Source organism: Dipodomys spectabilis, unplaced genomic scaffold, assembly GCF_019054845.1.
Source record: "Dipodomys spectabilis isolate Male_0828 unplaced genomic scaffold, ASM1905484v1 ptg000009l, whole genome shotgun sequence".
Lineage (NCBI taxonomy): Eukaryota > Metazoa > Chordata > Mammalia > Rodentia > Heteromyidae > Dipodomys > Dipodomys spectabilis.
In genome coordinates this window covers 26,951,271-26,978,066 of record NW_024870686.1, presented here as the reverse complement: position 1 = coordinate 26,978,066, position 26,796 = coordinate 26,951,271, and the positions used below count along the sequence as shown (strand labels likewise).

General features: G+C 42.7%; 1 protein-coding gene across 3 annotated transcripts in view; it reads right to left on the bottom strand.

Moving 5' to 3' along the window:
- Positions 1-26,796, bottom strand: part of Sh3rf1 (SH3 domain containing ring finger 1) — a 148,036-nt gene that overhangs the window by 19,084 nt on the left and 102,156 nt on the right. For 2 of the 3 annotated variants that reach the window (XM_042701239.1, XM_042701247.1), the window contains exons 5-10: positions 24,207-24,509; positions 17,974-18,084; positions 9,839-10,005; positions 7,872-8,042; positions 4,687-4,949; positions 3,235-3,572 (exon numbers count right to left, since the gene is read on the bottom strand). In XM_042701239.1, coding sequence (XP_042557173.1) covers positions 3,235-3,572; positions 4,687-4,949; positions 7,872-8,042; positions 9,839-10,005; positions 17,974-18,084; positions 24,207-24,509 — 1,353 coding nt within the window. The remainder of the gene's footprint in view (positions 1-3,234; positions 3,573-4,686; positions 4,950-7,871; positions 8,043-9,838; positions 10,006-17,973; positions 18,085-24,206; positions 24,510-26,796) is intronic. The other variant, XM_042701256.1, reaches the window with a different exon arrangement.

Genomic DNA, 26,796 nt, shown 5'->3' with positions numbered 1-26,796 from the left:
GCTAATGCTTTTAGAAGGCCCGTACAAAAAGATCAAGAACATAATAAAGAACGGGATCCTGGCCCATTCAAGAAGGCACCAAAGATCTGATGAGCTTAAACTAGTCAAAATGCTAATGAAAGGGGGGAAAAAGGAGCTATTTTAAATCATATCTGAATCCAAAAGAATAAGAAAGACACAAGCCTGCTGTCAGGGCTGTATAGTGGTCCCAGCTGGAAAGAATGAAGAGAAGAAAGGGAGGGATAATCTTTATACTAGAAAGGAAAAGTGAATCTTGTTTTCTTTGTTCTTTTTAGTGTTACTACTGTGGCTTGAACTCAGGGCATGGGAGCTGTCCCTTAGCCTTTTCTGCTCAAGGCTAGTGCTCTACCACTTGAGCCATACCCCCATGTCCAGCTTTTGGTGTTTAATTAGAGTATCATAGGCCTTCCTGCCCAATCTAGCTTCAAACCACAATCCTCGGATCTCAGCCTTCTGAGTAGTTACGATCATAGGCTTGAGCCACGGCTCCAACAGGAAGAACAAATCTTGATGTGAAGGAAATGAAGAGAATGGGATTTAGAGATCTAATGAATACTCTTTTGACAGGCTGAACTCAAGTCAGTATATAAGAAAGTGAACATCCGAAATGTAACCCATAATCTTTGAGAGTTTCTGATGAACCTGAGGTCAGGATTGATTCCACAGGCAAAGATCAGTACAGGCAAAGTCCCAGTTTCTGGGAAACGCTATTGAGTAAAAGGTTTAAGAGTATTTAGAAAAGGAAAGGATGACTCTGAGAAGCAGACTCTTCCTGAGATACTGCTACTAATAAGTAACTGCAAGGGTGATGGGGTGGCTATTTGGATGAGAACATGTGATGGACATTAAGCTCTCAATACGGCGTCATAATTCTCATAATTCTCTTGCAAACAAGACAGAGGAATATGGCCCAAAGGACACCAGTCATGAGGATTCGTGATGAGTGATGATCATCATGGAGTGACTGGATTAAGTAAAAACCTCTTGAATGGGCTTAGAACACTGAGGGAGAACATTTAAGAAAGGATTTGAGGAACAGATAAAAGCAACTTCAAGTACAACCTTCAAAAAAAAAAAAGTAAAAGAGGGGCCAGCTGGGCAGCTGAGCAACGTATAGAGAAAATATTTTCTATGTGTAAGTGAGCTGTATAAAGACAGCAAGGGACCGTCCTGAGCTAGCGCACATACAGCATTGGCACCTCTATGGCCAGTGGCCATTTGTCCGAGATGGAGCATTGTTAACTTACAGTCCTAGCTGAGAGGTACCAAATCCATAGAGTCAGACTCTAAAAACTCAAAGGGTTGGCAGGGTCACATTCCTTCTGGGCAATGTAGGGAAGAACTTATTTCCTGTCTTTCTCTAAACTCTTGCCCCTTTTCACAGCATTTCCAGCTCTGTTTCACCACATTTTTTTTTTTGTCTTGTCAGACCCTCCTGCCTTGTCTTCTGGAAGATCCATGTCCCTAACGTTGGGTTGCCCACAAAACAAGAATTCCCCTTATCATAGGACTCTTTAATCATATCTACAAAGCCCTTTTTACAAGTAAATAAACATATTTAAAAGGTTCCAAAGATATGGTGGTAGAATCTTTGAAGATCTATTCATTATGTCTTTCAAGCCTCAAAGATTTAATTAATTCTGTTACTGGGAATATAAAGGACAGGAGACATATGAGCCCAAGCATTAAAATCTAAACTATAAGCTGGGCACTGGTAGTTCTTGCCTGTAATCCTAGCTACTCAGGAGGCTGAGATCTGAGGATCATGGTTCAAAGCCAGCCTGGGTGAGAAAGTCTAGGAGATACTTCCAATTAAGCACCAAAAAAGCCAGAAGTGTTGCTGTGGCTTAAGTGGTAGAGCACTAGCTTTGAACAAAAAGCTCAGATACAGTGCTCAGGCCCTGAGTTCAAGCCCCAGAACCAGCACACATACAAAAAAATCTATTAAAAACAATTGTATTAATGATATTAACAAAGCTGGATACCAGTTTAAATACAAGTTTCATGTAGTTAATTATGAACACTGAGTTAATTATAAACACTGAGCAGATAGAAATCATTCTCCAAAACTTTTCATGTTAAAAGTTAATTAAATATTAACATTTTAGTAGGCTGTAAAGTTGATTTCCTTATAAACTCCTAGTCACAGGCTTCCCTAACTATTTAAATATAGCAACATACAGTGCCATTGAGCCAGGTGGCCGTGAGCTTATGATTACGCTAGAGCTACCCTAGACCTGTCCAGAGCTGCCAGAGTTCCAGGGGCAGGCAGGGGAGAGTGAGCCCTTCTTTTTCACATTAGCAACTCCTATTTCTCTTCTCTCCGACCAGAGGTCTTGAAACCCAACCAAAGGTGAATCTTCTAAACAACTTCTTTCTTTACAATTCAGCTCCAAACGAGAGACTTTAAAATAGGTTAAAACAGGTTATGGACTTAGAAAATATTTTTTTTTCTTCCCAGATGTCAGAGGCCATCTCTTAAGAAAACATAGTAAGTATGATTGGGTGTACTACAGATGAATTAAAATCACAAGGAACACTTTTACTGAACAATTTCAAACCCCTCATAAAACAGTAATAATTGTTGTTGTTATTTTTGCTAGCCCTGGAGTTTAAACTCAGGGCTTTAAAGCCCTTTTTCTTAGCTTTACTCATTCAAAGCTGGTACTCTACAACTTGAGCCACATCTCCACTTCTGGCTTTTTGCTGGTAAAGAGGAGATAAAGAGTGCTTGGACTTTTCTGCCTAGGCTGGCTTCGAACCCTGATCCTCGGATCTCAGCCTCCTGAGTAAGGTAGGATTACAGGTGTGAGTCACTCATGCCCAGCTGTGATTGTTTTTACACAGAACTGTCCACAAACATGACCAAACAATCAGGGCAATTAGAGGACAAAGAAATAGAGAAGAAAGGAGTATCTGCAGGGGAAAGGCACTTCCTCCACGTAGACTGGGCTACAAGAGGAGAGGTGCCTAAGTCTCACTGTGGTCTCCCTACCCCTCAACACACAGCCTGTCAACTGGTGATGGTGAAATGCAGACAAATACAAGGTGGAGAAAAGAGGGCAAGGCGGTGCCCCTGTTTCCTCCCCTGGCACACCTGGCACCATGATACACCCGTGGTAAGCACCTAAAGGATTGTAGAACAATGAATCCTTTCATTAGTTAGAAACTGTGGGACATGACCTTAGCCAAGAAGCTGGAAATGGGACTTACTTTACTGTCCTTGTCTGGCTTGCTTGTGGAACTGTTCCCACAAGCCGAGGAAACGTTGTCGGGAGATGTGGGCAATCCAGGGAGAATGGTCACCATCCGGCCACTGGGTTCCGTTTCCAGGGAGGCAGCGGTGATGCTCGAGGAGGCCAGAGGGGCGCTGGCTCTACTGATACTGCCCGCAGCAGCAGCAGCAGCAGCACCTGCCATAGCAGGCAGAGGCTGTGGGGAGGCCAGCGAATGATGAGGCAGGCCCACAGTTGCAAGGCCCAGGCAGGTGGTGTTCTGAACCTGGATGGGTGTCACCGCTGCCGTGGGCCGCTCTTGGTTATGTGCTGCCACTAGCGGAGGACAAGAGGGAACAGAGCAAAAGTCAGCTTCCTGCCAAATACTGCTCAGCAAGATGCTCACTGCATCCCATCAGACCATAACCAAAGGCTGCTACTGCCATTTATTCTAATAGAGAAGGGGTATAGTGGGATTCTGGTGTACTTAGGTAAGTCATGATTGGATTCCTGGATCTACTAACCTTCTAGGTCAGAGCTAGAAGCTCAGCTATAACCCCAGGACCCTTTAGTTACAAAGAATAGTGATCCATAGTATCAGAGATACAGGGCCAATTTTGAAAAGTGCCAAACCACACAGCTGGCATCTGTTTCCTTCACCTATTAACCATCTTTCTTTTTCTTTCACAGAAGTCACTAGTCTTTATGCTGCCAAGACTTATGGTAGGTTTTTAATGCTACAGGACTTAGTGATCTAAGATCCCACTGGATCTAAAACAGAGCTGGGATGACATGCACCACATCCTAGTAGAAAATCACAATAGTCACGTGCTAGGAACAGTGAAATCTGAGACCATGCATGTCTGGACTATAGAAGGCCTGATTTAAAATACGACACTGTTGACAGTCTTCACTTTGGCCTAATTTCTTTCTTCCCGGTTTTTGATCGCTAGGTGCATCCTGAATCAACGTAAAAGGAAGGCTTAGCCCAAATGAACAGTTGAGAGTGCCTGTTATGGAAGGTTTGCCCCCCCCCCCCCCCCCCCCCCCCCCGTGGTGCTAGTGACAGCTGATTGGCTCTTGAGTATATTAATGTCATCAATGGGGGCGTGTCTTTGAAGGGTATGTTTTCTGGATGTCATAAAGTGAGCAATTCTGCTCCTACATCTTTTCTGCCACAAGTCCCAGCAATCAACCAGCATGGTCTGAGAACCTCTGAAATCATGAGCCAAAATGAATCTATCTTCTTTTTAGATTGTTCCTTTGAGATGTGGCCACAGCGATGAAACGATGTCAGAACCTGGGACTGGATTGTGCCTGCTTCTGTTTCCTAATGTCATTCATTATTTGAATGGCGTATCTAGTTCCCTAAACATCGGGCCTAAGTGATCTTCTCTTAAGCAGGCAAACCCTTTCCCTCAATGTTATTCTCTTACAGTTTCCTTCCTACCTGTCCTCACAGCATTGCGGGCTTGGTTGACGGTCATCTGCCCAGTCATCTGCAACAGGACTTTAGCTTGAGGACTCGTCTGGATGTGAGCTGCTGACACCACGGCCGTGGGAACCACACTGGGACTGCCAGCCACACCATTTCCCTGGAGCTTTGGGGCAGGCGCTCCTGCACTAGAAGGGCTGACCATGGTCACCACTCGACTCGTCTGTCCCGCAGTAGACACAGGGACTTTAGCTTGAGAAGCATTTGTCACCGTCCTGCTAAAACAGAAACAGATGGAAAACCGAATCTATCAGCAAAAGAAGAGAACAGAACAATTATATACAAGAAAAATGACTCAAAGATATTAAAGACAGAATTTATTTTTGGCGGGGGGCAGGTCCTGGGACTCAAACTCCTGGGTTTGGGTGCTGTCCTTGAGCTCTATTTTGCTCAAGGCTAACACTCTACCACTTGAGCCACAGTGACACTTCTGGCTTTTCTGTGACTAATTGGAGACAAGAGTCTCACGGACTTTCCTGCTTGGGCTAGCTTTGAACCGCAATCCTCAGATCTCAGCCTCCTGAGTAGCTAGGATTACAGGTGTAAGCCACCGGTACCTGCTTACAGAATTATTTTAATTAAATGAATGCAATTTTTCATAGGTTTTAAGAAGAGCAGATTCAAAGAAATGATGGCCCTGGCTCAGAGAAAGGTCTTGAAATTGTTCTGACTCACCAGAAACCACACGCCATACTTTGCCTAAGAAAGAATATATATATATATATATATATATATATATATATATATATATATATATACACAGTTGGTAGTGGGTTTAGCCTTTCATTTGGAGGCCAGGCCTCTACTAACCTCCGAGGCCCTGGATTCTCTTGGGCCTAAATAATGTTTATTCCCTTGTGGTCTTCACATTGCCATAGTTTCATTCCTGTTTGTCTTCTCTCTACTTGTCTCTAACATATTGCCACCAGTGCCAATAAACATAGTGCACATGCGCGCGCACACACACACACACACACACACACACACACACACACACACACACACACACAGAGCCTCCCTCTCCCTTACTCTAGTTCTCCCTCCTCATCGCCTCCCCCCCCCAAAAAAAATATCCTTTCTGGCATCTCCTAAACTACCTCAGTCATATTTACATTTCAAGATCCAGTACAAATCCGAGCATTTCAAGAAGTCTTGTCAAGTTCAAGTGTGAGACCTTAGGATTCTACACAATTCATGTAGATCCTGGCCTTCATTGTGTCTTTATATTTCAACCCTTGATTACAAAAATGTGGCGTCTTTTAAAAAATAAATTCCACATGAAATACTGATGACCTAAGATTGAATCAATGAAAAGAGGGCTCATGTAAATAAATGGTTCTTTTTTATTCCTCCACCGTCTGCACAGCAGTAAAGGTACAGACCAGCTCTCAACCTTTACTTACAGACTGAACTTAATTAAGTACAGACTATTGTGTAGTGTATTTTTTGATATGTTAAATTCATTGAAATGATGACAATTTGGAACATGGCCGATTTTCTACTAGGTAGAATACTTCATTAACTCAAATATCCTTATTGTTTACAATGATGAATAACAGAACATTCATTTGCTGTAAGCAAGCATTTCTCCAGAGTTAAACAAGCAGAGGTTTTTAATCATTTGTTTTCGAACCTTGTAAAAAGTGTCTTTCTTCATTAACTTCAATTTTTTTATTGCTGTTTCTTGTATTTCCCTTATTTTTTAAATTATTTTTAATTATTATTGTTATTTTGCACCAGGGAGATCCTATCTGCCATTTTCTGGGTGGGTTGAATCCTGAATGTAGAATTTAACAAGTACAGAAAAGGTTGATATTGATTAAAAATTTGCAAGTCAAATTAAAGCTAACAGTCTGCCACCATCTGCAACGATAGTGATTTTCATTTGATTAGGCTGCTGGCCAACCTATAAATCAAGGGCAACAGCTGACAAACATGTCAGTTCATTAAGCCATTTGTCTAAAATCAAGAGGGTTGAGCAGTGATTGAACACAGCTAAACCTGAGCCATTTCTTAAAGAACCCAGTGGTCAAAGCCAGGATTTCCCAGTATTCAGTTTATTATAGGTTATTTCTTTCAGTTTCTGACATTTACTTTGTCCTGTGACCAGAAGATACACTGTCTTTTAAAAAAGAAAACTATTTATTATTATAGAAACGTAATATTTTGTGGAAGCATATTTTAGGAAGTGCCTATCACTCTACATGGATTCTCAAATTCAGTGATCTTTGGGGGGCCAGAGGATTCTTTTGTGGGGGCTGTCTGTGTATTGCAGGATTTAGCAGCACCCCTGGTTTCCAATGCATGATATGCTAAAGGCACACTCCCAACTCCCCAAGATGTGACAATCAGAAATATGTCCAGATGTCACTAAATGTCCCTTGGGAATGAAACTGTCCTCATTTAAAATAGATCTGTTCTATATATAATGAATTTAGGTATCTTTTTTATTTTATTCCATCTATTATATCCACTATTCTATTTATTTTCTATTTATTTTATTTCTTTCTATTCTATATTTCTACTTTATAGATATTAATTGCCAGAATTTTCAGGTCAATTCTGTGACCACCAAGCTAATGGAATAACTACAGATCTAGACCACATAAGTGAGAACACTTCCTCACTGTGACCTCAGACAGGTTAGTCAAATGTCCCTGTCCCTAAATTTCCTCATCTGTGAATAACAGATATGACACCAATCGGTTAAGGACAAAGAGTTAATACGGTTAGAAATCTGCCTGTCTGGTGAAGAGCAGGCATTCTGCAGACATATAGGTATTAACAATGCTGCTTTAATTTATTTTAAATATCGTGCCTTTTATTTTCCAGGAGGAAAATGCTGAAAATGGTAGAGCTGAGCCTTCCCACATATAAATTAAAGCAAGTAGCTCATAACCCGAGACATTCATTGGTGGAAACCTATAATTTCAACACATACCCATGGGAGAAGTAAGCTAAGAATCTTAGTGTTGGAAGGGATTTTAGCAGAAATAGATGTGGATTTTATAAGCTTTGGCTTTAGAACAGGCAATTAAAATGCAAGAAGGAATCTGAACAGGCTGGAAATCCTGAAGAAAAAAAAAAAGAATCAAGCGTCTGTGTTTAGCACTTAGTAAACAATTTATTCACAACCATACCTTGTGACTGGTGCCACATAATTGCCAGGGAAAACTCCAATCTTGCTGGTATGCATCGATGTCCCTTTGAACCAGCCATCCTGGCAACGTTCAAACACCAAAAACATCTCCCCTTTTCTCAGCTCTAGTTCATCCTCCTTCCGGGGAGTGTATGGATATATAGCAACATACCTAGAATGGAGAAAGCTATTTGATTCCAGGCTGACAAACAAAATCTCAATCTACTCAAAACTCTTGCTTGGTACAAAGTCTTAAAACAGTTTGCACAAATGTACCCAGAAAGTAAACACTTCCAAGGGCTGGTCTCATGCCAATAATCCTAGCTACTCAAAAGGCTGTGATCTAAGGATCAGAGTTTGAAGCCAGCTGGGTAGAAAGTCAGTGAGAGTCTTATCTTCAATTAACCAGCCAAAACCTGGAAGTACAAGTGTGGTTCAAGTGGTAGAGCACTGGCCTTGAGCAAAATAAGCCAAGCAAGGGAGCCCTGAGGCCCTGAGTTCAAGTGCCAGTACCAACAAAAACAAAAAGAAAGTAAAATCTTTTAACCTGTAAAGTCCAATTGGCAAGTCTCCTATGAAAGAGGTCTTGCTGTCTATGCTTTTTAGCATATTAAAAACTGCTAAAGCTCTTCCTGCCAGTGTGGTAGAGACAGTCCCACCAAATGGTATTTGTGTTGAAGGATTAATGCAGTTTTCCCAGAGTGTCCACACTGCTCTCACACATTAGAAGTCCACTGGGAACACGGTTTCCCAAATGGCACTCATTCAACTAGGGAAGTAGCCTCCACATGCTGACAAAAGGTATAAAATCCCACTGAGATGCCTATAGACTGGTCTTCCTCACACAAGTAGAACTTAGAGGCTTGGGCTGTACCTTCTTCTGTTTGCTCAGCCAGGAAGCAGGTTGAAGAACATCAAAGGAAAGCAAAGTGTGGGCTACAGAGAGAACGAAACAACTCCACAATGCAAAGTAACTGGGCCAAGCCCCACACAGAAACCAGGGAAGAAACCTGGAGTTCTTCACCATTAGCACTCTGAATTGTTTGGGTATAAATGCATACCATGCAGGTGACATTCTGTTGCATTCTGCAGTCAGTAAACACTGCACAGGATAATTTGATCTTTCTGGATGTCTATTGCTGGGGACTTGCAGGGTTGTTTTTTGTTTTGTTTTGTTTTGGTGCCCATCCTAGGGCTTGAACTCAGGTCCTTGAAGTCTTGCTTAGCTTTGTCTGCTCCAGGTTGGTGCTCTACCACTTGAGCCTCATGAATTTGCCTGCCAGGGCTGACTGAACTGTAATCCTCAGATCTCAGCCTCCTAAGTAGCTAGGATCATAGGCACATTCCACCGGTGCCCAGATGACTTATAGCTTTTTATATGCAAACTCCAGCTAGATCTGATTTTTGTGAAATATCTTCCAATTCCTTAACATGCTGCCAGCAAGAAAGAAAACAAAGCCTGCAAAAAAAAGGGGGGCAGGGGCTGGGAAGGTGGCTCAGTGGTAGAGCGCTTGCCTTGCATGCCTGAGGCCCTGGGTTTGATTCCTTAGCACCACATAAACAAAAAAAAGCCGGAAGTGGCACTGTGGCTCAAGTTGTAGAGCGCTAGCCTTGAGCTGAAGAGCTGAGGGACAGCGCCCAGGCCCAGAGTTCAGGCCCCACGACCGGACCCCAAAAAAAAAAAGGGGGGGGGCAATCCCGTATACATCCACTGTTATCAAGAAGCAAACAGTGGGTTTCCTTGAACTCTAAAAGGCCTTTGCTCAGCAGGACAGCTACCTGGCAAGCGCACGTGGTTTCAGCAGTTTCTTAATTACAGGTACTGCTGGGTAGAGGTTTGCAGAACACAAACCACTCAGTGAGCCAGGGCCTGTCCCTAGTTCCAACCAGAAAAATGCTTCTCTAGGTGCTGTTGGGTGTTAGTTGTCTACAAAGGCTTAAGCAGTCGTAGAAGGTGTCCTCACTTACACGCTGGGGCGGCTCTGAGGCCGTAAATGTGCAATCTGGTCAGTGGATCCCGTCCCAGGCCTTGGTCCCACTCCAGTAGCAGCGGCGGCAGCAGCAGAGCCCGGTGGTGTAGAGGCCAGGACAGTGGCAGCCAGGAGAGGGGGTGGAGGAAGAGGCGGATTCATAGTCTGGTATAGAGAAATGATAGAGAAAGGAACAAGTTATTTATTTAAGTCCTCCCTGTCATGTGGAACGGAAATCCACAGGAGATGTTCATAGAATTTACCCAGCACAGAACCTGCAGACTCTTTCCTATGAAAGTTCCACCTTTCAGATGGGTGCCCAAGGCTCAAACCTATATGTTAGCAATTCAGCAGGTTGAGATCTGAGAATCTTCATTCAAAGCCAGCCTTGCCAGATAAAGTCAAGAGACTCTTATCACCAATCAACTACTATGATACTAAGGCTGGTCAAGGGGTAGAGCACTAGTCTTGAACAACAACAACAACAAAAAACAAACCCCAAAACAACAAAAATCCAAGAACACAAGCACAAGGCCCTGAGTGCAAGTCTGAGTACTGGCACAAAAAAAGAAAAAGAAAAGAGAAATTCCCCCTTTAAAAATTCATCTTTTCAGTAAACAGGTACATAATCACCACTGAGAAAAGGGAAAAGAAAAAAAATTAATTGCTTCTAATTATAAGATTAAGAACACCTTAAAGTACAGATTTGGAAGAACTCATATGCCTTTGAGAAGGCCGCTATAAATCATGCTGCTTGCTAAGGACTAATTTGTGATTGTTTCAAACACAACCCAGAACAATTCAGCTGCAGCATATCTCAAACCAATCCTTTGGAAGACAATTTTCTTTTGATGCTTGGTCTCCAAAAAGCCCAACAATAGCCAGCCACAGTCACCAGGCTATTGTTGCTACTTTGCCTTACTCTTAACGTTGCCAGCTTTTGAAATTTAGGACTATCAAGGCTGGTAATCTTTAACAAGTACCCTAGTGAAAAGCCGCTGGTTTCTTTATGGGCATGGCCTAATGGGGTCTGCCTACAGGATTCCGTGCCTTTGAAAATCAATGGAGCAATTGTTACCTTCTCCTCTATAATCCCCAGATCATTCTTTATGGTCTGTATACAGAAACTCCTGGGAAAACAGGCACAAAAAGATTGTATGAACCCCCCATCTCGGCCCTCCCCCAAATCTTTGAACCACTAGATATAAAAGTTGAATCAAAGGAGAAATAAGAGGACTAAAGAGAACACACCTAGGGAGCAGAAATGGTTTCTACACGTCAGCATATTAATGAGTAAAACACCAAATGATTTCTAAACATAGCCCATAAGTCATTTCAAGTGTTGTTGTTGTTGTTGTTGTTGTTTTTTGGGGGGTACAGGGTTCCAGTTTCTAGACATCTATTTTGTGACTGACATATTTAATCATTTGCCAGTGTGACTTTGGGCAAGAACTTGTTTTTCCCACGCTGTGAGAGAGCATTTAGTATGGAAGGAAATGAGGCGTATGCTGCTTTACTGGGTGCTAACCGGACACAGCAGAGGTCTGTTCAAAAAGTTGAGAACATCCTGGAAAAAGTCACTCACACTCTTCCATACCAAACATGCAGCCTTAAGATCTGGGACAGCTCTGGAATTTGCACGATCTAGACTTGCAGAAGAAGGGGAAGGTCAAACATTCATTGTGCTTGGCCTCCTTCCAGTGACAAAGTAGAGAGAAATAAAGATAATCCCGGCAGAACAGTCAGCAAATGGGACCTGAGAGGTTCCAAGAGAATAATGCATCAGCTGCCTGACAGGTGAGATAACACGTCTAAATGTACGCAGAGTAATACATGGAGAAACTGTGAAATTCCCACTTGACTGATTTCCATTCCAGTCTTTCTAAGCCTGATCTCAAAGAGGTGTAGCTGTGAAAAGGCGGAAGACAAATGGCATGTGCTCACAGGAAATTAAAATTATCAAGTATGTCTTGGCTTTACGGAAAAGAAACTGAACTAAATTGAACTGAACTAAAAAGGCAAAAAGCATCTCTGGTCCCGATAAAAAAACATATGCCAATTTTAACAACATGTAAAGGATAAAGGTCACTTCTTATCGTTACAGTAAATACAGTAAGCAAAGCTTTGTGCACATCACTCAAGCAAAGAGAAGAGTTAGGGGCTGAGATATGGCAGAAGGAAGATATTCTGAAAGATCTCAAAGCTTGTGTCTAAGAAGAAAACACCCTTTCAATTATCTCCTTTTGTGATTGAAACAAAAGATAGTCTAAATAAAACTGGGTAGATATCCCCCCCCCTACAGAATAAATGTGCAAAAGACAAAGAGAAAGCCTGATTAAAATCAGATTGCTAGATGCTGTTAGGTCCTACGTGGTTGGTAAAATGGGAGGACTCTGCTGAGTCCAGGGCTCTGACACGCTAGGAAATTCTGTGGGTTGCTTTGTAAACACGTTGAACTGAAAGAATCTGGTGATGTGGAAGTTCAAAAGGTAATCCACAGTCATTGTGCAGCAGGCAGTCTGTTATCCGGCAAGACCTGAAATTTCTATAGCGCAGAAAGCACAGCCAGCCTTTCTTTCCTTCACCAGGGAGTTGACCAGGAGACCTGCCTATTTAGTACAGTCTGGGCCTGCCCAGCACCAGGATGCTATAACATTCACAGGTGCTATGAACAGGGCCCATTTTCTTTAGGAGTGGTTTGTTTTTGTCAAGTGGCCATCTCTTCACGTGTTCAAGTTCGATTCCCTCTGAGCCCCTGATCTGCCTTGATGAAGACAGGAAAGAGGACACATTCCCACCCTGACCCTTCGGGCAGACTCCTTTGCTACAGTGAGTGAACAGCCACAGTGTTCTCAGGGAGACTGTACTGCTGGACAGTTGACAGGCCACGTGTGCTAGTGGACATTGCTCAAATCCAGGTTTAAGAACATGGGTTTGGACACCATCTTCCTCTCTGGTACCATTTCCTCCTCCAGCCCAGAGAACAGTTAGATCTGGCTCTGGCTAAGGAAGGATGGAAACACGCCAGTTGCTCTCATACCTGGGCTATGGACCAAAGGCCAGCCTACTAGTAAAGTGCTTTGCATTGGAATTTTAAGCACAAGTTTAACTTCAAATGAACAAAGGCTCATTTCCTTTCTGACTGTCTCTCCAGTGTGCATCCCCAATCACACACTTCCCTGGGGAGAAAATGGGTCTTAGACAAATACTATTTAATATCTTCCAATCTTGTTATCATTTCTTTCTAAACTCTTGATTTCCAATCAGTCCCCTTTCATCTATATACACCAACATTTCTCAACGGTCTTTCTGTGGACTGAACTTGGACATAGATAAATTGGTCAATGAGGGGCTGGTTGAATATAAAATGCTCCCCCAAGTCGACAGTGTGGCCAGTTTCAACAGCATTGTTGTCTGTAGGCATACACTGTAATTTACTGCTCCACGTTTCATCTATAAGAAAGAGAAAGATTTCTACAGTAGCTAATTGTGTAAATTACGTAAGGTCTCTATGCTTTAGTATACCCATCTGTGAGATGGAATTAATCATTAAGAGTTTATGTAGGTGGCCTCAGACCAGTGCCCCAGAGCAGAGCAAGAACTCAATAAATAGAAGCTACTGTTATGATTCACAAGATTACAAAGTCAGAGACTGTCTTACTCATCATTCTAATGCTGGCCTGGAGCTTTGTAGCCAGACAAATGAGAGTTCATCAATGAGTGCTTCATGAATGTGAGAACATTCTGTGCTCTGAACTCCTCCCTCTTAGAGCAACAGGACAATGATCCAGAAATCTCAGCTCTAGAGATCCTAGAATCCTTTTTCTGATGTAGCTACGAACATTTTGCCCATGATCCTAGCTAGCCTTCATTCTGACTTTAGAACTCTTATGGTTTGCAAAGGTTCCAACTTCTCCCTCCTCAACTACAGAGGCTGTGGCCTCTATCCCCTATTTCCAAAGCCCTGCCCTCTTCTTCCTGTTCACAGAAATAGGCTCTGCTTAGCCTCCACCATGGCTACAACAGACTAAATATTGGCTATTCGGAGACCTGACATCATTGAACATTTCTTTAAACACATGTGTGGGTGTGTACGCACATGTATGCGTATAAAGATTTTAAATTGTCTACATACTTTTGGAGTGAAACCTGCTCATAAGTTAGCCATGGGTGGTATTTGGCCTTTAAGGCATTGGCTACCTTCTGCCCAATTTCCAGCCAGCTGAACCCTGGTGTAGAGTATCAAGGGACTGGAAATCACTTGTTCCAGAAGCTTTCTGAATTGTACAGAGGAAACAAAACTAATATCTTCACCCTTCTCATCCCATAAAACCAGTCAATAATGACAAAAGGATTATAAATCTCACTTTATCGAAGGCATTGGAAATAATTTTTACTTCCTTTTCTAGTGGTGGTTCTTTGTTATCCATAAATGCAGACCATAAAACACCTGGTCACTTTTCTACCAAACTACATACTACTGCTAAGATAGACCTCAAATTCTTCAACGATGTTTCAGATTTCATTAGAATACTTGCCACAATAAATGTACAAGGCATAGAGTGCATGGTATTGAGATTTTTCTACTTACACCAATCATATGAAGTCCAAACCATTTCTACCAAACGAATAGGGACTTTGAGATCTACACCTCTACTGGGATGATGGACAAGTCTGTTTATAATTACTTTTTCATTAAACGGAATTGGCATGGCAGACACACGGTTTAATAAAGCTTTCTCTTGCTTAATATGCAGGTTTTCTTATATAATCCTCAGATAAAATGGTTCAACATAAATTAATTTTTATATATTCAGGCTCTCCTGTGACCCATCCCATTGATTTGCCCCAGAGTTGACTAAAAGAATTGGCCATTTACTACACTGTAAAATTTTTGGTTCACCAGGGCTGAAACTCAGCCAGCCTTATGCCTTTTCCACTAATTAATTTCTGGAAGATCAGAAAAGTCCGTCTTCTTTTTCCCCTTAAGAAATCAAGTTAGAATTTTTCCATGCAAGGTAGTCATCTGGAAATGGAAAGAGCAAGGGGCTGTGTGTGCATACTGGGGGTGGGAAAGAAAGGGGAAAGTCTCCCATGGAGATTGGAGGGCAGGATCGTTAGGAAATCTGGCTCCAGTCAGACATCCGGGGCTAATAGAACCTCATGGAAACCACATTTAATAAATATTAGCTGAAATTCATCTTCTCCAGATGAGTCAAGGCAACTTCTCCTCCCTTGTATTGTCAAGGAAATGATGGTCATTCAGGGAATATTACCCAGTCTCTCAAAAAAAAAAAAAAAAAAAAACTCAAAACCCAGAACATTATTAACTTCCCTTCAACTACAAGAGCATGTTTAACTCTATAAAAAGCCTAAGCTAAGTAATAACTGTAAATTTCTTTATACCCTACCTTGTCTCAAAATCAGTTTTTAATTATTTATAAAAAAATCTCAAGACAAAGACACTAAGTAAGAAAAATGAAGCAAACAGAAACTGAAGACAATGAAACTAGATGAAGCCAACATTTTTTTTTTTTTTTTTTTTATCAGTTGTGGGGCTTGAACTCTGGGCCTGGGCGCTGTCCCTCAGCTCTTCAGCTCAAGGCGAGCGCTCTACCACTTGAGCCACAGCACCACTTCTGGTTTTCTGGTGGTTTATTGGAGATAAGAGTCTTATGGACTTTTCCTGCCTGGGCTGGCTTTGAACCACAATCCTCAAATCTCAGCCTTTTGAGTAGCTAGAATTACCAGTGCCTGGCAAAGGTAACATTTTGACTGGTATGGGGTGAAGTCTCTGCTGGAGGGGCTCTAACCAGTCTCACAGAGGTAAATGTAATCTTTACCATACACACACACACACACACACACACACACACACACACACGTGTGTGCACACGTGTGTGTGTGTGTGTGTGTGTGTGTGTGTATAGTCTATAAAATCCATAATCTAAAAGCAAACTGGCTGTGAAAAGCCTCACTGCTGCTGCTACATGGAGCAGAGAAAACCACAGCAAAGCCAACTACACCCTCCAAGGCCAGCCCCAATTTGCAACAGTCCTCAACAGAAATCAATAAGAGGATCAATAACTCCCGTGCCCCTCTCTATGTCCTCCCTCTATGACACACCATCATGTCATCTCACAAGCAGAAACTCTGAGTAACTTTCCATGGCAGTGTTGGGATTCAAACCCGGCTCTGGCTCATTCTAAGGCCTGTACACCATCATCAGGGCATCATCGCTGGCGACAGGTGTGAGGGAGGTAGGGTGGAGTGATTTCGCCATCCAGGTACCAGGGCAATCTGATTTAAAGATGATTCCTATCCTCATTCAACTCAGGATTGGAAAGTATAAACCAAATCTGAAAATATAAGCCACAGTATTAGCCTAAACCAGAGATGGGGCCCAATGCCAGTTCTTGCCTATAATGTTAGGAAGCAGGAATGCTGTTCTTCTCTGCTGAAAGTTGCATTTCCTTCTTCCTTTGTGTGTGTGTGTTGGGAGGTGGGAGAGGGGTGCGCATGCGTGTATGCATGCCAGTCCTGGGGCTTGAGTTTAGGACCTAGGTGCTGTCCAAAGCTTTTGTGTTCAAGGCTCTACCACTTTGAGCCACAGCGCCATTTCCAGGTTTTTACTAGTTAACTGGAGATAAGACTCTCACAGACTTTCCTTCCTAAGCTGGCTTTGAACCATGATTCTCATATCTCAGCCTCCTGAGTAGCTAGGATCACAGGTGTGAGCACCGATGGGCCTCTTTCTTCCTTTTAACTTTCCAACTTCATTGTATTTATTTCCCTTAGCTATTCTCTCTCTTCCTGTTCATTTCCCCTGCATCAGACTTCTATTAGATTCTATCTGTATAAAGTTTCTAGAAGGAAAATCACCATAAGCTAAAGAACCCTCTCAAGATGACAGGGACCTTTAGAGAGATACAACTACCAGCTCCAACAAGAGAAGACAACAACAAAATGATTTTGTGTGTGTGTGTGGTACTGGGGCTTGAACTCAGGGCCTTATATGCTAGCTTAGATTTTTAGTTCAAGGCAGGAGCTCTACCACTTGAGCCATAGTTCCACTTCTGGCTTTTAGCTGGTGAGTTGGAGATAAGCATCTCACAGACTTTTCTGCTTGGGGTAGCTTTGAACCAAGATCCTCAGGTGTCAGTCTTGTGAGTAGGTAGGATTACAGACATGAGAAATGTTAGAAGGCAGCATCAGGCCCAAGAGATGAATCTTAAATGTAGAGATTTGAAATCGGCATGCTGTATGACTTAAAGCATGCCACTTTGCCTCTGAGACCTTTTTCTCCCAGTATTTCTATAAATGTGCCTTTAAAAGAAATAAGCAGGATCTAGAAACTCCAAAGATATAAAGGTTAAGCCTTCAGGAAATCGAGTTGCGCTGTAATAAAATGAAACGTAGTTTTTCCAGAATTCTTCTTAAAGCTTCAGGCTACTGATTCTCACTGTTAAAATTCCTGCAGACTTGTATTCAAATGTTTTTTTTCTTTCATGCGATTGTTTCTAACACATTTATAAGATTATTTCTTTGTTGCTTTGTATGTCCCTACCCCACAGTATGACCCCTGCTTTCACTGTATTTGATGTTGGTATAATTTGTGGAGGGGAAGGGGAAAAACAAATCGTTTAAATAGGGATACAGGTGGACCCATTGCAACAATGAGATGTACAAGTCGTTATGTCGAACAATGAACTTTACAACTTTGGTGCAGAGGGTAGGGGGGAGGGGGGGAGAGCGGGGAGGATTGGGTAGGGGGGCGGGGGTGGGGTGGGAGGATGGGAAGGGATGGGAAGGGGAAACAAAGGAGGAGGCTACAATGCTTGATAAGAAATGTACACACTATCTTGCCCATGTAATTGTAACCCCTCTGTACAGTATTTTCACAATAAAAAAAAAAAATTAAAAAAAAAATCCTGCAGGCTGCAGGCCAGAGACTGCCTCATGTTATTTATTTATTTATTTTCTTGGTAAGATTAGCATCAATAATAGATGAAAGATAGAGAGCCATCCCACTTAGAAGTCTCAATGTAAACTACAGGTGTGAGGAAGTAGCATGTGCCAGATTAATATAAGTAAACACTTCAAAGAGAAATAACAGACAGAAACTACACTTACTCCAAGGGCGGCCTGGTAGGAAACATCTGATGGGAAAGTGAACGCGGGACCGGTGGTCACTGGGCTGCTTGGGGGTGGGGTCACAATTAACCCAGTGGTACTTATATGAACCTGCCAAGGGGAAAAAGACATTCATTATTAAAAACCAAGACTCTACTATACACAACAGATTGTACTGGCAAGAAGTCACATTTAAAAACCCTTACCTTCAGTTTTTTACTTCTTTGGGGTGTGTGTGTGTGTGTGTGTGTGTGTGTGCGTGTGTGTGCGTGTGTGTGTGTGTGTGTGTGTGTGTGTGTGTGTTCCCTAGTTGTTTTGCTCAAGGCTAATACTCTACCACTTGAGCCACAGCTCTGCTTCCAGCTTTTTGGTGGTTAAATGGAGATAAGAGTCTCATGGATTTTCCTTCCTGGACTGGCTTTGAACCTTGATCCTCAGGCCTCAGCCTCATGAGTAGCTAGGGCTACCAGCACTCAGCCATCTTCAGTTATTTTGGGAAGACCCTTTCAGTTTATTCAATTCCAAGTTTACTAATGCTCAAATATGTACCAGGATGTGAGAATCATGTGACAAACCCTACTCACTACTATATCTGCCATTCAACTGTTGTTGGCTTTACCAATACCATCTTGCCTTGTATAGTAATTATGAGTCAAACTAATCTTTCTGTCAGTCCACTGGTTCTCTACCATCTAACAATTTCCCTAAAGATCTGGTTAAGGTGAACTGTGGCTGAACACTTACCGGTCCATCAATAGCTGAAGTCCATGTAAAATTCCTAATGTATTGTATTGTGCTCTTTTCAAGATGGTGACTTCTACCAGGGAAGTATAATTAAAATGCAGCTGCCTCCACATGCCTATAACAGTCAATTATTTATTAAACCTTTAAAGGAACAATGTCAAGCCAAATTAGTTGTTTTCAAAGGTGTCTTTTCCCTGATACCATCCAAGATTAATTTACTAGCAAGAAATTGAGTTATTCAGGTCATTTCATTGCCTGTATTCAATCACTCGATCAATTTCACTCAGGTTTCAGAGCAGGTCCGACTGCAGCGCGCAGCTCTGTAGAGCGATGGTTGGGGGCAGGGATCTGACAGTGCTTTTCCTCCAATATGTATCGTTATCTGTTTTCCCCCAGGTAACAATGAAGCCTCAAAAATGCTTATTTTAGAATGATAAAAATATCATCTCCAACATGGTTGCTTCAGTTTCCATACATTAAGAAAAACAAGATTATTGGGATGAAGACATGCTCAAAGATAAGTTCCCAGAGGGGCTCAAGAAAATTTTCCATTTCCCAATGTGTTAAGACTCTAACATGGCCTGGTATTAGAAGCATTATGGCATAATTTATCTTCACAAATAAATCTGTAGAACTATATGTAGATTCTATAACCTTTAAAAAAATTGATCTGGGCCTGGGAAGGTGACTCAGTGGTAGAGCGCTTGCCTTGCATGCCTGAGGCCCTGGGTTCAATTCCTCAGCACCACATAAGCAAAAAGAAAAAAAGCCGGAAGTAGCGCTGTGGCTCAAGTGGTAGAGCGCTAGCCTTGAGCTGAAGAGCTGAGGGACAGCACCCAGGCCCAGAGTTCAGGCCCTACAACCGGACCCAAAAAAAAAAAATTGATCTGTACTTGCTATCCCATATATTGATGAATCCTAAGGCTTGAACCTAAGTTGATCCAGGGGTTCCACTAACAAGAGTTTCTCCCCAAACCCTGACTTCGGCTCTCCTGTATCCTAAAATCTATTTCCATTCCATTTCTAATAGGAAACACATTGATTTTTACTCTAGGATGAGGTCCACAGCCTTTAGCCATATCATCCAATAAATCTTTTTAGATATACATACTTCAAGAACATCTGCATGTTGGTATACACAAAAACTTATGTAACAAAGCTCATCTCAAAGTAGATATTATTATTAAAGAATCTTTGGGGCAGGAAAAAAAAAACCCACAGTTTCCAGGGCCTGCTCCTTCAAATTCATCAAAGACAGGTTTTATTATCGACAGACACATTTCTCGAAAAACCCCAGTTGTGGGAGCCAAAATAATTGGCAATGAGTGACCATGGCTGCAGGATGTCACTTTGTTTCTGGACTCTGGTGAAGGAGACAGACAGGCCAGAGACTGCCTTGGGTCTCTTGTCCTCACAGGTGAAGCACTGACAGGTAGAACACAGACTCTTGAAATCACCACTCAGGGCCACTGTGTGCACAAGAGCAAAGAAGAGGAACCACCAAAGAAAGACAAGGGAGAGCAAGAAGCCTAAGTAGATGAGCTGAGGGCGAGCATGAACAGGGACAACCTGTTAACCTGCTATCTTCTTCTCATGGAGTTGCAAGAATGAGTTCAAGTCTCCTCTCTCAGAAAAGACTAGTGAAGAGGACAGCTAGGAAAAGTAAACTGGAGTCAAAAATGGGCCTTTATTTTAATATTATTTGTGTGTGTGTGTCGGGGGGGGGGGGCGGGGGGCTTGGGCTTGAACTCAGGACCTCTTGCTCACCCTGCTTGCTTGCTCACGACTAGTGCTTTAGCACTTACGCTATGCCTCCAGTTGACCATTTCACTGGTGGAATTGGAGCTGAGGGTTCTCTACCCAGCCTGGCTTCAAGCTGAAGTTCTCCAGATCTCAGTCTCTTCAGTAGCTAGGCTTATTGGTGAGCCTACTGGTACCCAGCTGGATCAGCCTTCTTGTCTCCCCTGTGGCCACGGGCAATATGAAGTAGCCACATTAACACTTAATATCATTCAATTACTTCTCCAAATGACAGAGGCCAAAAAAAAAAAATATCACAAGTGTGGTCCGAGGAGCAGACAAAAGTCCTGGTTGCTTATACCACTGTGGGCTTCACAGAGATACCCATGCACATATGTGCTGGTAACCCATTGGCACACAGCCTAAAAGGTATCTTCCAGTTTATGCTTTTGGAAATTCACCCTGGGTGTGATGGTTCACACCTATAGTCCCAGCTACTTAGGAGACAGAAGCAGAAAGACAGCAAGTTCAAGGCCACTCTAGGCAGAGAGTGACAACACCCTATCTCAAATCAAAGAAAAACACTGAAACCCAGCCCTAACCAATATATGAAGAAGAATAAAATAGGAGGAAACAAAAAAAAAAAATTGAGACTTGAAGGTGACCCTGAATAAGGAAAAGGAAGACAGAAACTAAACCAAGGGAAAGAAAGAGAAAATTCAGCCTCAGGCCTCACTCAAATCTACAGATAGGTCCTTTGCCAGGTGTAGGAAAAGGTCAGTCCTGTTTCAAATAGCCTTCCCCATAGGCACTGGGCTCCACGTTAGGCAGTGTTTGCCCATTCTGTAGGCTACAGTACTCAGGGCAGCTTTCCTGTGGACCTGTGGATTGTGGTTCCTCCCAATATACACAGTGCCCTAGATAAGCACTGTTTTCTGTAAACGTAGGCAGGAGAAAGCAGGCAGCACTTCAAACACCTCCCATCCTCTTCTAGAAATAACCTTTCCCTGAGGCAAAATGCTACCACAGAAAACAAACCAACTAGAATGGCCATGGAGGGCGGAGGGGGGGTGGGGGGGAGAGGAGGGAATGGCTGAAAACTGTTTTAATAGAACACAGAAAGAGCCTTGTTTCCTAAGCTACTCAAACCCAAACAAAAATAGCTCCACTTTGAGAAGTGCTCACTCTCAGCTCCGGGGTGGCAGGACCAGACATGCGCACACCTGCCCACCGACTCCTCTACAGAAAACGTCACCAACTCAGCTCAACTTCCTTTCTCTTTCAATTTTCTCTACTGAAAAAAAAAAAAAAAAAGACAGCCCACACTTTCAAAGCTCAGTGTTGTCACTATTCTTAGCAGGTCTGTCTTTTATATCAAGAAAACCTCATTGTGCAAATGTTGCTAGCTCACAAGATTGATAAAACAAACAAACAAATACTGTGAAAATCAGTGAGTTCTCTAGTAGTGAGTTCTCTAGTAGCAGCCCTCTTCTCCAAAATTGGATTAAAAGATTTCCCATGTGGAATCTTTCCAGATTTATCTCACTTGGTGTTTTATACTCTGATCTACAACTCAAACTCCTGCTCTGATCCATAGTCCTCGGCTACCTTTTTACATAGGACTAGTTTCATGTTTTCTCTCTCATTTTTCAATGGATGCATCCATTTAACAAATATTTATTGAATGCTTATGATATATTTTCCATATGGCAAGTTACTAGTGAACCAAACAAAGACCACTGCTTCATGTCTGTGTGTGTGGCTGGTGTGTGTGTGTGGGGGGGGGGGGGGGTATGTGTCTTCAATAAAATAGAAAGTTTTAGCTAGACTCAAGCCTGTAATCTTAGCTGCTTGGAGGCAGAGATCGGAGGATTGACATTTGAGATCTACTCAGACAAAAAAGAAGTGTGAGAGTCCCCTATCTTAACCAACGGTTGGGTGTAGAGGTGTGCACCTGTTATCCCAGCTGCTGGGAAGCAGGATGGCTGGTGCAATAGCACATACCTCTTTACCCCCACAAGTGGGAGACTGGGAAGCCCAGACTCAACCAGGTGTAAATCAAGACCTACCTTGAAAATAACTGATACAAAAAGAGACCCAAGGCATGGGTCAATAGTAGACTGCCTGCCTAGCAAGCATGTTCAGTCCCCAGTAGTGATTTAATTTTTTATTTTTTGTAGTACTGGTACTTCAACACAAGCCTCAAGCTTGCTCGGCTTGCTTGCTCAGCTGGTGCTCTGCCACTGGAACCACACCTTTAGATTGGCCTTTTGCTAATCACTTTGGAGATAGAATCTCCTAGACTTTTGTGTTTGGACTGGCATTGAACCACAATCTTCTAGCTGTCAATCTCCTGAGAAGCTAGGATTGTATGACCATAGGTGCCTGGCTCTCCGTTGTGAATCTTTATTAATTTGATATATGCACTTACTAAATTGTTATGCAATTTGTAATAAGCTTATTAAATATAGGCACTTATTAAATCTTTAGCATCAGGACTATATGTTTCTTTTCTCTCTCTCTCTCTCTCTCTCTTTTCTGTTTCCCTCAAGGGGAAATAATTTCATTTTTGACCTTTAAAAGAAAAAAATCCAAAACTATCTATATTGTTACAGTAAAATATATTGTATGCATTTTACAAAATGATACGTTAAGACAAGAAGGAAATTTCTCCTGTTGAGTCAGGCTGCTTTAGACTAGACTCTGACCTTTAGACAGAGACAAATGCAGTGGTTATCTAATTGGATAATGAAAGCAGCTCTTTCCTTAAGGGCAAAGGTCATAATTAGGCTGATTTTTTTGTAGTCCAGCATACAGGTATGATTCAAGGAATGCCTGTATTTTGTGGATCTTAATATATATGCTACCTAGAAGGGTCTAATAACTAAGCTACTCAATAAACATTTGCCATATGAATGAATATTCGCAATCGTCTGATGCATTTTTATTAACACAAGAACAATGTGTAGCTAAGTTTTTTAAAAGACAGTCTAAAAGTCTTGATGAGCTAAGGAGCTTTAAAAAATGCAAGGTCAATTTCTAATTCAAATGAAATGTTTCTTCTCATGGTTTTTTTTTCCCCCCTCTGTGACTCTGATGGGGAAACTTAAACATCAGTGAGCAAGAAGTTGCATATGTTGAGTATCTAGCGCATGTAAAGTTGGGTAGAGATCCAGTTTTAGTTGGCAAGATATCCTGAAGTAGTAGCCCAGTGCCATTTTGTAAAACTAAGAGATGAATGGTGAAACCGATTGGTATTATTTAGCTCATCTTAACCATTTTAATCTTTCCTTTGAAGATGACCAAGTCCTTCATTCTGGGTTGATAACACTAAAATTACTTCTTTCCTCCATCTTTCCAACTACAGCATCAAGAAAGGCTTTGTAAGCCAGGCACCAGTGGCACATGCCTATAATCCTATGCCTATAATCCTCAGGAAGCTGAGATCTGAGGATCATGGTTGAAAGCCTGAGTAAGCATACAAAATTGTGAGACCCTTTTCTCCAAGTAACCCACAAAAAACCAGAAATGAAGCTGTGGCTCAAGTGAGAGGGTGCCAGCTTGGAGCAAAAAAGCCGAGTACCAACCAGAGCACGCGCGCGCACACACACACACACACACACACACACACACACACACACTCACACACACACACACACACACACAGCTTGTGCCAGGAAAGCTACCCGTCTCCAGATGTTTGAAATCCATGATGTTTCTCAGCCAGGGAACAGATGTGGACGGCTCACCTGAGAAGGTGCACTACAGGATAGGCCAGACAGCTCACTGATGCGGGCGGCAGCGGTGGGGTTGCTGGAGCTGATGAGGACGGGGGGGCTGATTTCCATGGAGTGGCGGTGCTGGGAGGCCTGGGAGGACTTGCTTGCCATGGTGAGGGACGTGAAGGAGTGGCGCTTTTTGGTGTTCTTCTTGGTGTCGGAGTGCTTGGGGGCCGCGCTGCCTTGGACCGCTGCCGAGGTACATTCTCCCGCGTCCCCTCCTGCAGTGGGGGGCTTATCCCATTCTATCAGCTGCTTGGCAGCCGAGTTAAACTGCAAAAGGCATCAACAAGCCAACACAACAAGGTGAGACGGTTCTCAGAGATCCATTTCCAACCTGTTTTTATCTAAAATCTGAAGTCAGCACCTCAACATTTGCCTGTGCGGACGATGTTTTCTTTCTCTCGATACTGAGACCTCATGGTGCCCATGTTGCGGGAGATACTGAATCAAGAATAAATAATGCCAACGCAGACTCCAAGGTACAAACATTTTTTTCCCCCTAAGAATATTCGTAACATCTAATTTTAACATTTGCCGGTAATAAATGAAGATTGTAGTCAGTTCACAGATGGCATTCAGAATAGAGCAATCAATCAATAGGGAATTCAGGGTTGTTTTCTGTTTTGTTTTGTTTTGGTCTGGCTGTATAACCTATTACCCAGTCATGAGGGGCAACTCTTGGTAAGAAAGAGCTAGAGTGAAGAATGAAACACTTCAGGAATAATACTTGTACCCCTCCCCCAAACAAACTGACCTCTTTGGTTGTCTATCTGCATCTTGGGGGACCCTCCCCAAAAAGACTGGCTTAAGTTTTTTTTGTTGTTGTTGGTCATAGGGCCTGAACTCTGGGCCTGGGCACTGTCCTTTAGCTCTTCAGCTCAAGGCTAGCACTCTACCACTTTAGCCACAGTGTCATTTTGGACCTTTTTCTGCTTATGTGGTGCTAAGGAATCGAACCCAGGGCCTCATGCATGCAAGGCAAGCGCTCTACCACTGAGCCACCTTCCCAGCTCCTGGATGAAATTCGTAACATTTTGGTCAGGTGATGGTGTCAATGACCCTCATGCCTGCTTAAATTTTAAATCCTAACAGGGTAAGCCATGAAATGCAAGCTACCATGCTGATCTATTTTAAAATTCCCATTGTAAAGTCAGGGTACAAAGGGTCAATGTCTGTGCTGGCCTGATAAGATCAGCAAGAAAGGAAAGAACATTCGCTTTTTGTTTTCCCTGAGGGCAAGGGAAACATTTCCAAAAAGCTTCAGTGATCACAAACTTCATATAAGGTATGGTAGTAAAGGGAAACCATTGAACGCCTAGCTTCACTTCCCACAGTAAACATTTAACAGGTCACCCAAGTAACATTCAGAGATAGAAAGTTCTCTATCTCAGCATCACAGTCAGTCAGAGACTTCACCAATGCCTTTCTAAAAACATACCCTCATCTAAGCCTTTTCCTAGTCAATTTGTACGGACCGCTGTCTTCTCACCTCGTGGATGACTCTGCTCTACTAGGATAATGGAAATCCTATCAGTCAATATTTAACAAAGAAATAAACTTGCTTTCCCATGATCCCAAAGCTGTGCTAATTACAGCTCCAAAGCCGCCCGACACTTCTACAAACACGGCAAGCTGTGTTCCAGAGGCTCCTGGGGATGGGAATTCAGGTGACTTGTCTGAGCCACAATTAGTAGGACAAATCGTTTCCAAACACGAACATCTCTTCTTCGCTTCAAGGATGGTTTGGTTTTGTTTTCATAGAATAAGCTTCCAAGAATAATCGGTGGCAAGGCCAGAATACCACGTTACCAACACATGGCGTGGTGGGGGACAACTAGCAGTAGAAAGATGATCCTGAAGCTTTCTGCAGTGTGTTTAGGGATTAAAGAATGAGTTGGGTGAAAGGTCTTATGGGAACACTACAACGGTGTTAGGAGATCCACATTTATAAATCCTATCTTAGTCTCACCATCCCATCTTCTGAGTGGTCTCCAAGAAGATCAAATGCCCAAAGGTAGCCAAGTAGACTTTACTCATTGGGGTATGAGTAGCTCCAGCCTAAAGAGTACAGCTCTAAGCTAGGCCTTGATGACTCACGCTTACTATTCATACTCAGAAGGCTGAGATCTGAGGATCATGGTTCAATGCCAGCCCTGGCAGCAACGTTCATAAGACCCTTATCTTCAAGAAACTATCCAAAAAAAGCCTGAAGTGGCACTGTGGCTCAAGTGGTAGAATAGTAGCCTTGAGCAAAAGATGCTCAGGGATAGTACCCAGGAGTAGCAGACACACACACACACACACGCACACACACACACACACACACACACACACACACACACACACACACACACACACACACACACACACACCAGAGCTCTGACAAACTGCAGGGAATCACATGGAGCTAGGGACAGAGAGCAAAGCAGACTGATAAGCAACTTCATTTTCCCCTTACCAAACTCAGTGCTGTTATACATGCCCTCCACCCCCCATGGTGCTGGGTTGGAACCCAGGGCAAAGACGTGTTTAGACAAGTGCTCTATCACTAAGCCAC